We start from the raw sequence: 14,187 nt of genomic DNA, 5'->3' as shown, positions 1-14,187 counted from the left end.
TGAAGGCAGAGGCTTAACCTACTGAGCCACCCAGGGCCCCTGGGTCAAGACACTTTGAAAAGTGGAATTTATTCAACTGGGAAATGAACTTAAGTGATGCAGATGTTAAAAAATTAATATTTATTTGAGGGTGCCTGGGTGGCTCAGTTGGTTAAGTGACTGCCTTCTGCTCCGGTCATGACCCGGGAGTCCTAGCATCAAGTTCTGCATCAGGCTCCCTGCTCAGCAGGAGTCGGCTTCTTCCTCTGCCACTCCCCTATCTCCCTCTCACATAAATAAATAAAATCTTAAAAAAAAAAATATTTCAAAGAGAGAGCACAAGGGGGAGTGGTAAGGGCGGGGAGAGGGAGAAGCAGGCCTCCCACTGAGGAGAAGGCAGAAGCTTAACTGACTGAGCCACCCGGGCACCCCACCTCATTTAAAAAGTTTTTAATAAGTTTGATTCTTGTAGTGTCCATTATTCTGTATTTCAATCAGCTGCATATGGCCGATAATCTTATATAATATTTTTCTGCTTTTTTGGGTAACCACTCTTATTTAAGTATTCATAAAATTTATATATTCCCAGAAGGAATTCCTATTTAATTATGTTCCCTATCTACCCTGACACCCAGCCCTAATTTTCCATTTAGTGCCTACAACAAATATTAGTATGTATACACACAGAAGAGTGTTAACATTTTTAGAGCTTGTTTTTAATCTCTGTTAAACATTGACTGTAGTTGGGAACAAGGTATTGCACAAATTCCATTTTTCCTTTTGGCTGTCAAAAATTATTAAACAGTAAGTGGATACCTTCTACCTTTTGATTTTGTAAATTAAGGTATATTGTTCATTAAGTTTGAGGTGACTTAATAGTACGTTACAAACTTATTTTTACCTTATTACAAGTAAATTCTTCTTAAACTGCTAGAGATTGCCTTTGAGTCAACAGTGGAACGTGGATATTCTGAAGGAAGGGTTTCAAATACCAGCCTTGTTGATTCAGCCCTTCATCCCGGAAAGGCACCGGAGAGAGAAATGTCTTTAGATTACTCCAGAGGACCAAGGTTTCTGTGGATATCTAGCCAATCACTGATAATGCTTTATGTCTTTCTGACTGTGTTAGGTTAAAAGGGAAATATCTAAGAAACAACAAATAGGGGAATGTGGAGGGTTTAATGTTACCAGAAAATGTACTGTGTGCATATTTCAGATGAGATGGAAAGAGTAGATTCTTTTGGAAAAGTGGACATCAAATGCTCCCTTAAAAAATTCAATTTAATTTCAAAAGAAAACCCTACAACTTCCTGATTCAGACTGCTCATCTGTGTAGTGGGAGCATTTGATTTGGCTGGTGTAGCAGTTCTCCATGGGAAGAATACCAGCTATGAAACAGGATATGTCAACATTATATAAGACTTTATTTACACATGAAATTACTCCTCAGGAAATGAAGTGAGTGGAACATATAAAATTATGTCAGGAAATTTCTACTGTGGTTGGTGGTGGTCTCTTAGCAGGGAGAAAAAGGCAGTATTTGTAGAGTGAATAGTAAGGAATCCTTTTTCACCATCAAGAGGGTTGACTGTATATATAGAAGCCTCGCATGTGTATTTTGTGTATACATATAAAAAATAAATACATGCACACACCCCATTAAGATTTCAGAGAAATCTTCATCAAAATATGCCTTCCACTTAATTTTATGTAAGATTGAAAATGTGAGTAAAGCAGCCCATTTATGTCCTGTGCTGAAGAATGGTTCATTATTTCTCAACCTTAAGCTCAATAGTTTGTGGTATATTTAATCTCATCCTAAAGAAAACTAGAAAAGGAGCCAGGGAACTTAGTTGGGTAACCTTAGAAAGTCACTTAATCTCTTACAACTCTGCCTACCTCACAGGGTAGCTTCACAGATGAAATGTAGAAAGAAAAGTGCTTTGGAATAATACAGCATCATGTAAAGGCAAGATAGTATTGCTTTTGTTATTGTTCTATGAAAGTGAACCATTAGAAATTTGATGCCAGATGTGGGCATACAGTCAGCCATATAACATCGCTTTTTGAAAGCCTTGTTCTGGATAATACAGCTTTTGTTTTTCACTGGCGTTCTCCACTAGTCCATGTTCAACAGGATACACTGAGCTCAGTAACATAGAGCTTTTAATGCTATAAAAATAAATTCAGACTATAGGCCTGTTTAAAGACTATGTTGGTAACTTGTACAGGTTTTTTTTTAATGCAACTCCTTGGAACATATAAGTCATTCATCAACTCTCATGTATTCGGTGTAAAAAAAAAATTGCTCCCCCCCCCCGCCCACGTTCACTTCCAGAAGGTAACCTGCAGATCCCTGTGCCACTGAAGTATAAGCTTGTTATGGGTAGTGGTGGTTTTTTTGGTTCATTTCCATGTATCCAGTAACTATAATAATGTTGGTGACATGTGAAGGATAAGTGAAAGGTCAGTCCTACTTGTGTATATTTTAGATATAAGCTCATTTGCTTCACCCATTCATTTATTTAAAAAACAGCATTTAAGTGTTTTTATGTGTCCACTCTGATGACTCTGATGTTTTTTGTCTTGTTTTTATTTATTTACTTATTTTTTTGTTTAAAGTAGACTACACCCAGTGTGGAGCCCATCATGGGGCTTGAACTCTTGACTCTGAGACCAAGAGTCAGATGCTGAGTTGACTGAGCCACCCAGGCACCCCTGATGACCCTGAAGGTTTATAATAAAAAAATGGGAAATGGGCAAAGTGGTAATTACAGACCTATTTTACTATAGTCTCTATAGGATCATAGAAATGAAATTACTGAATTCTCTTTCAGGAGGTCAGAAGAGTCTTGAGGACAAACTGAACCTTAGATAATGAATAAGGTTTTGTTGAGAACAATAACTAAGTATTAATTGAGGTCATAAGAATGTTGAGTTGCAATCCTCCCTGGATCTCCTGCATTTCTGTATGACATATTAGCAAGGCACTGATTAACTTTCTTTGGAAATAATTTTTCAAGGTGTTTTTCTAGCAAACAACCTTGAGAAATAGAGCAAAGGGCAGGTTTGCTTAATGCTCATTACAAAATACTGAGGTTCCCAAGCTCCTGTCATGCTTAGGGAACCAGTGCAAGGAAATGTCGATGCTCTGATGCTCTACTATTAATGCAAATAATAAAGCCTTTGTCTCGGATTCAAGAGTTGCCTATCTTCTGCTGGCACCCCTAAACTGTGGTAGGGTTGCTTATGAGCTAGCACGTAGGGTATAATCTTAGTCCTTCACAAGTTGTGACACTTTGTTAATGAGGATAAGATGTAGAGGAAAATATGACTTCTTGAATGAGGACTTTGCCAACGGATGAAAGGGATTTGAGGGAAGTCAATGGAAATTGGTAACAAACATACTGATCAGATTTTGTAGTCAATTGAGCAAAATATGGTCTTCCATTTTATTGTATGTTAATGATGAGAAATTAGGAAGACAGTGGCTGTCTAGTTTCCAGGAAGCAGGTTCAAGGGCTGAGTGGTGCCTTGGTTATGTTAACTTTCCTAGGAGCAGGGGAACGTCCTTGGCCACCTGGAAGTCCGTCTCAGGTACACCCATTGTAACAACTGGTAGTAAGATGAACACTTTGTGGGCTGAAGCTTCTCTTCCCTCTTTTCATCAAGAGTTGCTAGGAGTATTGAAGGAATAAATTTGGCCAGCATTAGGAAAAGAAACCAGGTGAATCATAAGTACTTTGATTCGTTCAGTTGGGAGTTGATAGGGTGGGGTAAGTAATGCTTGTGTTGGAGGAACAGCAGTAATGGACCTTCATACAGCCTGGCCTGTTCTGCACAAGGTCTCTGAGTCTACAGGTCCTGCCTGCTATACAGAAACTTTGGCCCTCTTGGGGACACTTGGCCAGGGTAGATAAGCTCCTATGAGGAGCCATAGATGAGTCAGCCATTGACTAATATGGGGGACCCTACTGACCTAGATCGTGTTAATAGTGCTGAAAGGCAACCTGTTGGAGAGTGAGAAGGGAGCCAAAGAATTCGAGATGAATTTTATAGTCAGCCTTGCCACTTTGCAGAAGTCCCTTAGCCAATACATTGTGACTGTATGAGGAATTAAGAGATGTTATCTTGATGATGGATCATATGCAAATCAAGTGTATGTCAGCCAGAGGGAACAAACCCTATTATCCTGCTGGACACCAACACAGTTATAGATGCAGAGTCCAGGGGTTCCCCACGTTAAAAATCAATGGTGTTCGTAATGATGATTTTGATATATAATGTAGGGCTTTGTGTGCTTTCCAAACATTGCAGGTTGATTTAATTGAGCTGGTAAGGAGCTACTGTGCTACCCAAAATTGAAAGTAAATGTGTCTTACTGATTCAGAACCCATTTCTCCCTCTGTGCCCCCAGATTATTCCCAGCATTCCTCCTTCATCTGCTTTAAGGAAAAATGATAATTAGAAATTGCCCATCTGAGTATGCTGGGGAACTTTGGGGAGAGGGAGGATTCAAATGTTTATGGCTGTCATATAAAGGATCAAAGCCCCCATCCTGCTCAGTCCCATGAGGGTGGGGAGTCCTGTTTCAATTGATGGGGTTTGGGCAGTGTCCACGGTGGGGAAAGAGAACCAGAGTAACCTTTTGAGTGAGGCTGTTGAAGCCAATACAGTGTACTGCTGTTGATTCTATATATGAACATTTGGTGAAAATTGATGTGTGATGTGTAATGTGATATGTGCCAGAGGGGATCATCTCACTTAGGAAGAGCTGCATGTCTCTATGACTGGTGATGATGCAAATTGGAACTTCTCATGAAGTCAGGTGCTCCATCTGGAGGTGCTAGTTAGGATTTTAGATCCCTCACTGCCCTGGCACAGCTACCAGATACCTTTTGAATATCAGGTATTACCTTGCTATTGGGTTCTTGTTGAAACTGGACACCTGAATGATGGAGGCCTTGTGACTGGCCTATTTCCATTTGGGGAGATCAGCTTGGACTCAATGACTAACAGGTAGGACAATCTCAGCAGGCCTCACTAATCAAATTGAGATGGCATATTCGAGCAAGTCGTCAGCCTGTCCCCTGCACAGTCTCAGCTTTACACAAAAAGTGACAGTTGCCCTCTTCTGCCCACCCCGCTACATGAAGCAGACTCAGTTCCATGGTACCCTTCTATTCACAGTGCTTTTCCTGATGCCGTGGCTTGGTTTGGGGTGATATGGCCGAGACCTGTTGATGTCCATAGGGCTACTGCAGTTGTAAAACCCCTGCTGTAGTTGCAAAGAACTAAAAATGGTTGTGGTTATTCCACCCATTCAGGAGAACTCAAGGCTATTACCATTTTTCTGGCTTACTTTGGGGTTGTGATCAATGCCCTAACCAACTTGTCTGCCATTTGGACATCCTCGGACTGACAATCAAAGATACATGTTTGGGTGCTATGAATTGTGCTGATTGAATCACCTGAGGCCCAAATTCTGCTGAGGCCCCAGAATCAAGCTGCTGATCAAGTCTCCATCACTGGAATGCCATCATTACTATCTGGATCCATCCTAGAGGTGAGCATGGCAACATGCCCACCATCAAAAGATGGGCACCAAGTAAACAGCTCTTAGTTTCTGGTGTAGAAGCCTCTACTGCGTAGGAATTATTCAGCTGATTAGGCCTAGGACACTTCAGAGGAGGGTGAGGGCCAACACTGCCATTTGCCTTCTATTGCTTATAGTTCTGTTGAGAGTAGTCTTAATTAAATGTCTCATGAGATCAGTTGAACAAATTTGGCCCCAGCCTTTGTTTGTAATTAGAGGAGCCAACATAGTGGCCTCATAATTGTGAAAATTTGCTACAAATCAAGACAGTGTAAAAATGAAGCATGGGTAGGATTGGGAAAAAATTCTCCAGGTATGTCTTGAATTTCTATGTCTATAAGCAGAGTTCCAAGTGCCTTGGTTCCAAACAATCTTTTCAAGATTTTTTGTGTTGGGAGCAGCTTTACATGATAGAGTGTCTCCTTCTGGAGCAAAGGCTAAGGGTGATCAAAATCTTAGAAGATGGAGATACAGTCTTCCTCTAAAGCAACATGTAGGCATGCTCAGAGTCAAGTATAATAATCATGATGTTTATCTTTGGCCATGGAGATAGGCTTACCACCCATTACCAGAGTTTCGAGTTCACTAGGCTTAGGATTCCTTTCCTGTAATGCAACGCATTGCTTGTGCAAGTGTTACCTTGTCTTCTTTGCTTCTCTCTGTGGGAATTGGGGCTTGGGGACCCAGCACAAACCCTGATCCCCTAGCTACTGCTATTGCTATAATAAGCTTTTTTTCTCTCACCCCGGAGTCTTGTGCCTTTCACCTGCATCCTTGGTAGGCTCACTAATTAGCTTTTAGGTGGGCTAAAATTTCAGACCCTTTCCCATTCTTCAGTTAGTAATTATAAAGATACACCTCTAATCTAAATGGTCTAAGAGAACATTTTTGTTCACATAAAACATAAAATAATTGCTTCTTATTGACACAGAATTCTTAAGCAGTGAACCAGAGAGATTGGCTCTTTAATTTTTTGTTTTGTTTTGTTAGCTTCAGGTTTGCCATACTCATTGGCATCAGGCTGACTGAAGGTGAGGGCACTTGGGGGGATGTGCATGGGATGTTTTCATGGGCCAACCCTAAAAGTAGTCTATATCTTTCACCTTTACATTCCATTGACTGGAATTTGTTCAGAAGTAACTCTGACATGGGAGAAATGCAGTCCAGTCCCTTGTCCATGAAGAAGACCAATGGGTTTGCTGAAAAGTCTTTCCCATAGACAGAAGGTATTTCCTACCAATAGAAACTTCATGTGTACAGACATTAAAGTATGGAAGACATGACTTTGGCATGGCTAAAATCAGAGGATGCCTGAAGGGCAGTATGGTAGAAGATGAGAGGCTTGTCGTGAATCCTTTCACCTTAGTCTCTGAAGGTGACTGCTGGATGCTGAAAGATTCTAATGCTGGAAAAACAAGATTAGCAAGACTTCTTAGGGAGGCTATAACAACAGACTGAGGGGAAAAAATGATTTTAATGAAGCCAGTGAAAGAAGAGGTTCACTAATATAATCAATGGGTAATTATCAGGCATAGTCTAAGTATTAGGCATTGTGCTCGATGCTGGCAATCTGCCAAACTCAAACCAGTAATAAATGGACACTTAGGTATCAGTAGCTTGTGGTGGAGAAATATCTGAGGAGAGGCATGAGGTGGGGAAAGTCACGAGATTTGTTTTGAATCACTGACTTCTGTGGGCTTGTATAGCATTTAGGTGAATTGTTTCAGTAGGCCCTGCTCACATATAGCTACAGCTCCTTAGAGAAATCCATACAGATATAGTAATGCCTCAAAAAAGACCAGAGATCATCAAGGAGAACTCGTTAACTCTTTGAGCTTACTGAACACATTTGAACTTTCTTTTGATTTCTCAGATACACTGCTAGAGGGAATACAATATTCATGCCTATAAAGACAAAAGAATAGCGTGATATTCACGAAGAAATCTAAAATAATATCAACTGAGCACATACACAGCTTTTGTTACGAGTGAGAGAGAGTGTACGTGGTGGGGTGGGATGAAGGTCTCGGTCCTTGGATTCCCCACAGGAAGATTTACGAGGAGATGCGTGCCGGAATAAAGACCACCAGAAGGAACATAGCAAGCACAAAGCAGTTTATTAAAGCAGAGGCAGACTCTCAAGGTGGGCGAGTGGTCAGTTCCATGAGGTGGAGGCAGCCCCTAGGCTGTTTATGGAATAGATATTATTGGGTCTCTCTGGTCTGGGAGGAGCAGTGAAGTGCTTTGTGGTGTTCTCTGATGGAGGCTGCTTCTAGTCACATGGGGAATTCTTCCCACAGGTTAGGAGGGGGAGTTTTGGATCCTACAAGGTTTGTACTACACACTGTCATGCCAGGCTTTCTCCATCCTGCAGTGCTGTACCCACAATGTAGATGCAGTATAATGAGTATTGAAGTTTCCCTGGGGCAAAGGTGGAAGAGGAGAGGGCATGTTCCACAACCTCTTTGGTCTGTCAGGCTCAAGGGCTCAGAAACCACAAGGTCAGGATGTGGTGCTCCCCAGCTTTTAATGTGTAGCTTATTTGTCACCATCCCTGCCTCTAGTTCATGTCTCTATCATTCTCCTTTGGGGACCTGGGACTCTGCCTCAAGGTGTTCCCTCCAGCGCTCCTATCTAGCTTCTACCTAACACTTTGAAGTGGCTGTATTGGGTAGGGGGTTCAGATTTTTTTTTTTCCTTCCAGAGTGTTCCTTCTGCTAGCTACCTACAGCAATGTTACAGAAGAGGGCTTTGGGTTCTTTTATTGCATTCAGCAAATTGTAATACCCTAGAAAACAGTGTTCCTTGTGGTGGTTAAAGCACTGCTATTTAATAAAGATGTCCTCTGCAGCCATGTATGCTCCAAGCTAATTGCTGTTACAAGTGCAGTTTCAGGAAACAATCCGTGATAATGAAAAAACACAGTTTAAGACTGGCCAGTTTTGTTTTTCGTTACTGCAATCCTAGGGCTAGAGGTGACAGCAAAGAAGAGTGAACTTCTCTTACTTACTGCGCCTTCCCCTTGCCACCTATCCTTCAGTGCTGCTTGCACTTATGACCACTGTGAATGAGACCTGGTTTCTTGCTTGCCATCCCAAGCTGAGCTTAAAGCTGAGCGGCCCCCATAACCCCATTCTTCCTCAACCCTACACCCGTCCAGCTGCATGGATTCCAACCTGCTCAGAAGGTGTAGAAATGGGAATTCTTTTTCTTTGTGGCTAATTTTTGCTTATTGGAGTGCCCAATTTCATGGAAATGTGGAGCATTTGTAGCAGGGATCATCTGGGTACATCTCTTGAGTGAGGTAATGCAGAATGTCAATAAAACAACATTGGCTATGAGCCCTAAAAGTACCAGGGAGCATTTTTAGTTGTCATAGAAACAGACTGGGTTCTGCCTCCAAACCAGCCACTTCACCAGTGTATGTCGATGACTGCCACAAGGAAAGAGTGGGAAAATACACATTGGTTAGTCCACACCCATGATTCCTGTTCAAAGGCAAAATGAAAGCCACTGGGAAGTACAGGTCTTGTTGATTTTGATGGACTCTGTCAGCGATCCCTTGAAGAAATCGATGGTAGTTACCCTCACTTAACATGGCTCGGAGAGACCAGGAGATGATTCCAATATTAACTGCAATATGATGTTTAGAAAGTTTATATTTTTCCTGTTTTAAACTAATGTCTTTCTAAATATGACATGTCCATAGTACTTGGTTTAAGGCCAGAGTTTCTAGAGTCCAGACCTCTTTCCATTCCAGATTTGACCAAAAGGTAGAACAGAGCTTTGCACTGAGCTTAGAGTTAAATGTTCCCAGTGGAATATTGAGGGTTTAGGTCCCAGTGGAGGGGCTCTGTCCTTCTGCAAGCTGTGTTCTGGTGCTGGTTGTGCCTTGTGACAAAGGAAATAAACAGCAGACCCATTTCTCCTGCCTCAGCATTCTGGGTACAGGACAGAAAACCAGGGCCGCATTCCTCATGGAGTGTGGCATCTTTGACTGTGCTCAGTAGAAGTCTGTTAATACAACAGACTTCTATTTTAATTTCATTTCTGTTTTCTAAGATTGAGAGCAAGTGAGCACCAGTGGGAGGGGCAGAGGGAAAGAGATTCCCAAGCATATTCTGTGCTAAGCACGGAGCGGGACACAGGGCTTGATCTCCTGACCCTGAGATCACGACCTGAACTGAAACCAGGCTATAATGCTTAACTGACTAAGCAAACAAGACACCCCAAAAGATAGAATTTTTAAATTAATTCTAAAAATGGTGAATTTATCATCACGTGTAGTTATTTAACAGTTTGCTCTTTAGATCCTGAGTATTTTATGTTTTCACAGTTATATTTTAAAAATTAATCTTTCCAGTTGTGACCATAATGAGACTGAATATCATTGAGCTAGAAGAAAAAAATGACTTAGTGTTGCCAATAATATAAACTTGATATTTGGGTCACAGCATTGTGTCGGTTTCTTGCTATTTTACATTTCCGGAGTAAGAATTTTACTTAACAAACTGTAATTGATTGACTTTTCAAAAAAGCGAATTTTATGTTTTCACGATTAACCTGTTTTTCTTGCCTTCTATTTTGCATTTCAGGAAACATCCCAGTTATCTGGACTCCCTGAGTATGTTAAAATAGTGGAAGTTGGACCTAGGGATGGACTGCAGAATGAAAAGGTAGTTTGATATTAGTTTTAGACAGTTTATTTCAAATGCTAAGTTAAAATATTTATTAAGATTCTAAACACTTTCATGCGTTTCATAGATTACATGATTATGTTTGTTCTGAATTGCTATTAAATGTATGCATATTAAATATAATTTGCTTTTGTTAGGAAGTTATTTTCTGTTTATGCTTCCATAGACCTTATACAAAGTACTTACAAAATAATTTTTAATGCTCTTATAGGTTATAGTTCCTACAGATATAAAAATTGAATTTATCAACCAACTTTCCCAAACTGGCTTGTCTGTAATAGAAGTGACCAGTTTTGTGTCCTCCAGATGGGTACCACAGGTATGTAAATCCGTAATTCCCTAACTGAATCTTTAATTCAACTTTTCCAAGATTTAGCAAATACTGTGATATAAATTGTGATATTAACCTGCTATAATGACTTATTTACTATGTTCTTACTCAATATTGGCTCATGCACTGAGACATGATTAAAGAAAAACCCCTATCACGAAACATCTTCTAAAAAAGTATTTGGAACTCTATCCTAAGCCTACCTGACTATATGTTATAATAAATTAAGGGATAGACAAGGCACTTAAATAGCCATTTAGGAGCTTGCCATCCACTTACTATGTTACCAACCTTGTGAATAGTCTGAATATTTTCAGGTGCTTCAGTTTTTTTGCCTGTTAGAATGGAGTATTGATGATGGCCTGATGATACTCTCTTCATATAATCTCATATTGATTAGAAAGGTCGATGTGTACTCTTTCCTTTTTGTTTTGTGTTGTGTTGGAGAGAGAGCAGGGGAGGGGCTGAGGGAGAGAGAATTATAAGCAGGCTCCATGCTCAGCTTGGGGCCAACCCAGGGCTTGCTCTCAAGACCCTGAGACAAAATCAAGAGCCGTTTGCTTAGTCAACTGAGTTACCCAGGCACCCCTACACTTTGCTTTTTTTTTCTTTGCATTTAATATTTGCTAGAGAGATCTATCTATCACAGATAAGGCAAAGTAAATTGTCTAGAATCTCCCCCCTCCTTTTTTTAAAGGTCTGTTTATTTAGAAAGAGGGGCAGAGGCAGAGGAAAAGACATTCCCAAGCTTACTCCACTCCGAATGGGGAGCAAGACACCGGGCTTGATCTCAAGAACATGAGATCATGACCTGAGCCGAAACCAAGAGTCGTATGCTTAACCCACTGCACCATTCAGGCTCTCCAGGAATCTTAAAAGAGGATAGAGCCTTACCCAGAGTTGACAGGCATGTGGCAGCAATCATGACTCCTGAGACTTGGCTCTGGACTTTGAAACGTGATTAGTTTCCTTCACTATCTGATACATGTTCTCATTCCTTAGATCCTTCTATCTCTCTCTAGCACTTAACTTCACTGACTCCTTTCTCATCCCATTTCCCTGGTTCTGTTATTCTCCATAAGTCTCTTTCATTTACTTCCCCAAGTTCTCTTTTTCTGCATCATTTCATTATAAGTTTAAGATTCCCCTAACATTCTGCCTTCAGCAATTTTCTCTAACTGTGCTCTCTCTCTCTCTCTCTCTTTAAAAATATTTTAAAAATATTTTTTTATTTGACAGAGAGAGAGATCACAAGTAGGCAGAGAGGCAGGCACAGAGTAGGGGAAGCAGACTCCCTGCCAAGCAGAGAGCCCGATGCGGGGCTCGGTCCTAGGACCCCGAGATCATGACCGGAGTCGAAGGCACAGACTTAACCCATTGAGCCACCCAGGTGCTCCTAACTGTGCTCTCTTCTTTGCCTATCCTTCCAACATCAACAGTCACCTTAAAAGGATGACAGATCTGTACTTCTGGTCCTACCTTCTCCGATAAGCTTCAGCTAGATGTGTCACTGGTACCTCAGGTTCAGCTGGGTCAAAATCAAGTTCCTTTCTAACTACCCGGCTTTATGTAAATAGCTCATCTGTTCTCTTTGGAGTCCCGGACGTCAGTACTCAAAGGTCTCTCTTACATATCTAGTCAGTTACTGACACAACAATTATTTTTCCTCAGCGTAGCTTACCTATATCTCTTCTCTTCAGTTCCCTTGGTAACATTAGTAATCCACATCCTTATTAGACAATTATTGTGGTAGTCACTTAAATGATATTCATAAGCATTATTTCGCTTTTCCCTTTATATTTTGCCTATATTTTGCCTTTTGCTTCTAAAATCTCCCTGAAATAACAAGCTTCTAAGTTCTTTCTTTCTTTTTTTTTTAAAGATTTTATTTATTGAGAGAGCACAAGAGAGAGTGGGCTAGTGGGAGGAGGGGCGGAGGGAGAGGGATAAGACTCCCTGCTGAACACAGAGCCCGACGTGGGTCTCGATCTCAGGACCTTGAGATCATGAACTGATCCAAAGCCAGACACTTAGCCGACTGAGCCACCCACACGCCCCCTCAGAGATTGCCTTTGCCCTGTTAAAAAAAAAGTCTGGGAACTAGTCTGTTATTCTAGGTTCTCATTACTTTAGCCCCTTCTTTCATTTCCAGCCTTAACTTTATTTCCTTCTTGAGGATTCTGCCAAACCGAATTGCTGCTTGTTCCCTGATTGCAAGTCCTGCCTCTGTATCTCTATAGCACCTTATCTATACTTGCTTGTGCATCTCTCAATTTCTGCATTGCTCTGCAATTACAATAGGATGATGTAATAAGACTTAAAACAGTGAAGCCTTTTAACTGCAAGACCTGGGAAGCACCAGAAGCCACACTAGCATTGCCAGTAATACATCACTTTTCACAGAGGCAGTTTTTCAAATATCAGGGTTACTTACACTTTTCCTTAAAAATCTAACTTTTCTTTAACCCAGTTGTCACTGTTTATAATCGTATATTTTTTGGTAAATATATTTTTAAAATTATTTATATATTTATTTATTTGACAGATCACAAGTAGGCAGAGAGGCTGGCAGGGGGGCAGGGGAAGAAGCAGACTCCCTGCCAAGCAGAGAGCCCAATGCAGGGCAAGGTAATGCCCTGAGCTGAAGGCAGAGGCTTAACCCATGGTGCCACCCAGGAGCCCTTTTGGTAAATATTTAAAAAATACTTGCTTTCTAGACTGTAGGAGTTATGGAGGTAGCGACCAAGTCTGTCTTGTTCAACACTGCACCCCCTTGCTTAGTGCCTAGTAAGTATGTGCTTAGTAATGAATAAAAATGAATAAAAAAGCCATCAGTCTGAAACAATAATAATGCATACTTTAAACTTTTTGGTATGGACAACTGACTCTTACTTTTGTTCATGTATTTGATCCTGTGTAATGCAGGCCATAAATCTTTTCCTTAGGAAGGCATAGATAGCTTTATGAGACTAGATGCATTTCCTTGATGTTGCCATTTCGCAAAATGGCTAGCCATTGTTATTTTACGAGCTGTCATTAATTTTACAGGAATGCGAGACTCTTTTATCATGTTTAAGTCTTCTGTTTGATTCAGTCAGTGTTCATTTCACAAATTTGATTATTATTGGAAAGAAACTGGACACTTGAAGGTAATGAAGAAAGAAGGAGAGGTCTTGGTCCTATTAATTGATGACCAACCACAATTGTAATTCAGATAATATATTTTACTAGGTTCTTTTCAAGATAGTATTTCCCAAAGGTTTTATAAAGCTGCTTACAAAATATTATTCTTTGCTAAAAGGATGCCCTTTGTCCTAGTCTATTATTACACAGCACTGGAAAATCTTTGATAGATTATTCCTGAAACTAATCTAGGACACATCCGGTGACATAGAGAAAGATTAGGCCGGGGCCCTTCCTTGAGGGCCATACTTCTTGTTTAGCTATTTAAAAGATCAAATGGTCAAAGCAAAAGGGAAGGCAGTCCATCTGTATGCAGTAATAGGGAAATGCTTTCTGGTCTCACATTAAATAGATAGGTGATGGGGCCGTAAAATAAGATGATTTATTCTGGGCTTGGTCTG

General features: G+C 40.6%; 1 protein-coding gene across 3 annotated transcripts in view; it reads left to right on the top strand.

Moving 5' to 3' along the window:
• The window catches only part of HMGCLL1 (3-hydroxymethyl-3-methylglutaryl-CoA lyase like 1), a 211,970-nt gene that overhangs the window by 37,656 nt on the left and 160,127 nt on the right, over nt 1-14,187 (top strand). For 2 of the 3 annotated variants that reach the window (XM_004772407.3, XM_045071033.1), the window contains exons 2-3: nt 10,171-10,251; nt 10,484-10,591. In XM_004772407.3, coding sequence (XP_004772464.1) covers nt 10,171-10,251; nt 10,484-10,591 — 189 coding nt within the window. Of the gene's footprint in view, nt 1-5,213; nt 5,546-10,170; nt 10,252-10,483; nt 10,592-14,187 lie in introns of those variants that run through there. The other variant, XM_013045883.2, reaches the window with a different exon arrangement.

This window comes from Mustela putorius, unplaced genomic scaffold (assembly GCF_011764305.1).
Source record: "Mustela putorius furo isolate JIRA1106 unplaced genomic scaffold, ASM1176430v1.1 tig00003983_pilon_pilon_pilon, whole genome shotgun sequence".
NCBI classification, from domain to species: domain Eukaryota; kingdom Metazoa; phylum Chordata; class Mammalia; order Carnivora; family Mustelidae; genus Mustela; species Mustela putorius.
Note: the sequence above shows the minus strand (reverse complement) of the source record. Positions and strands in the feature narration are given on the sequence as shown.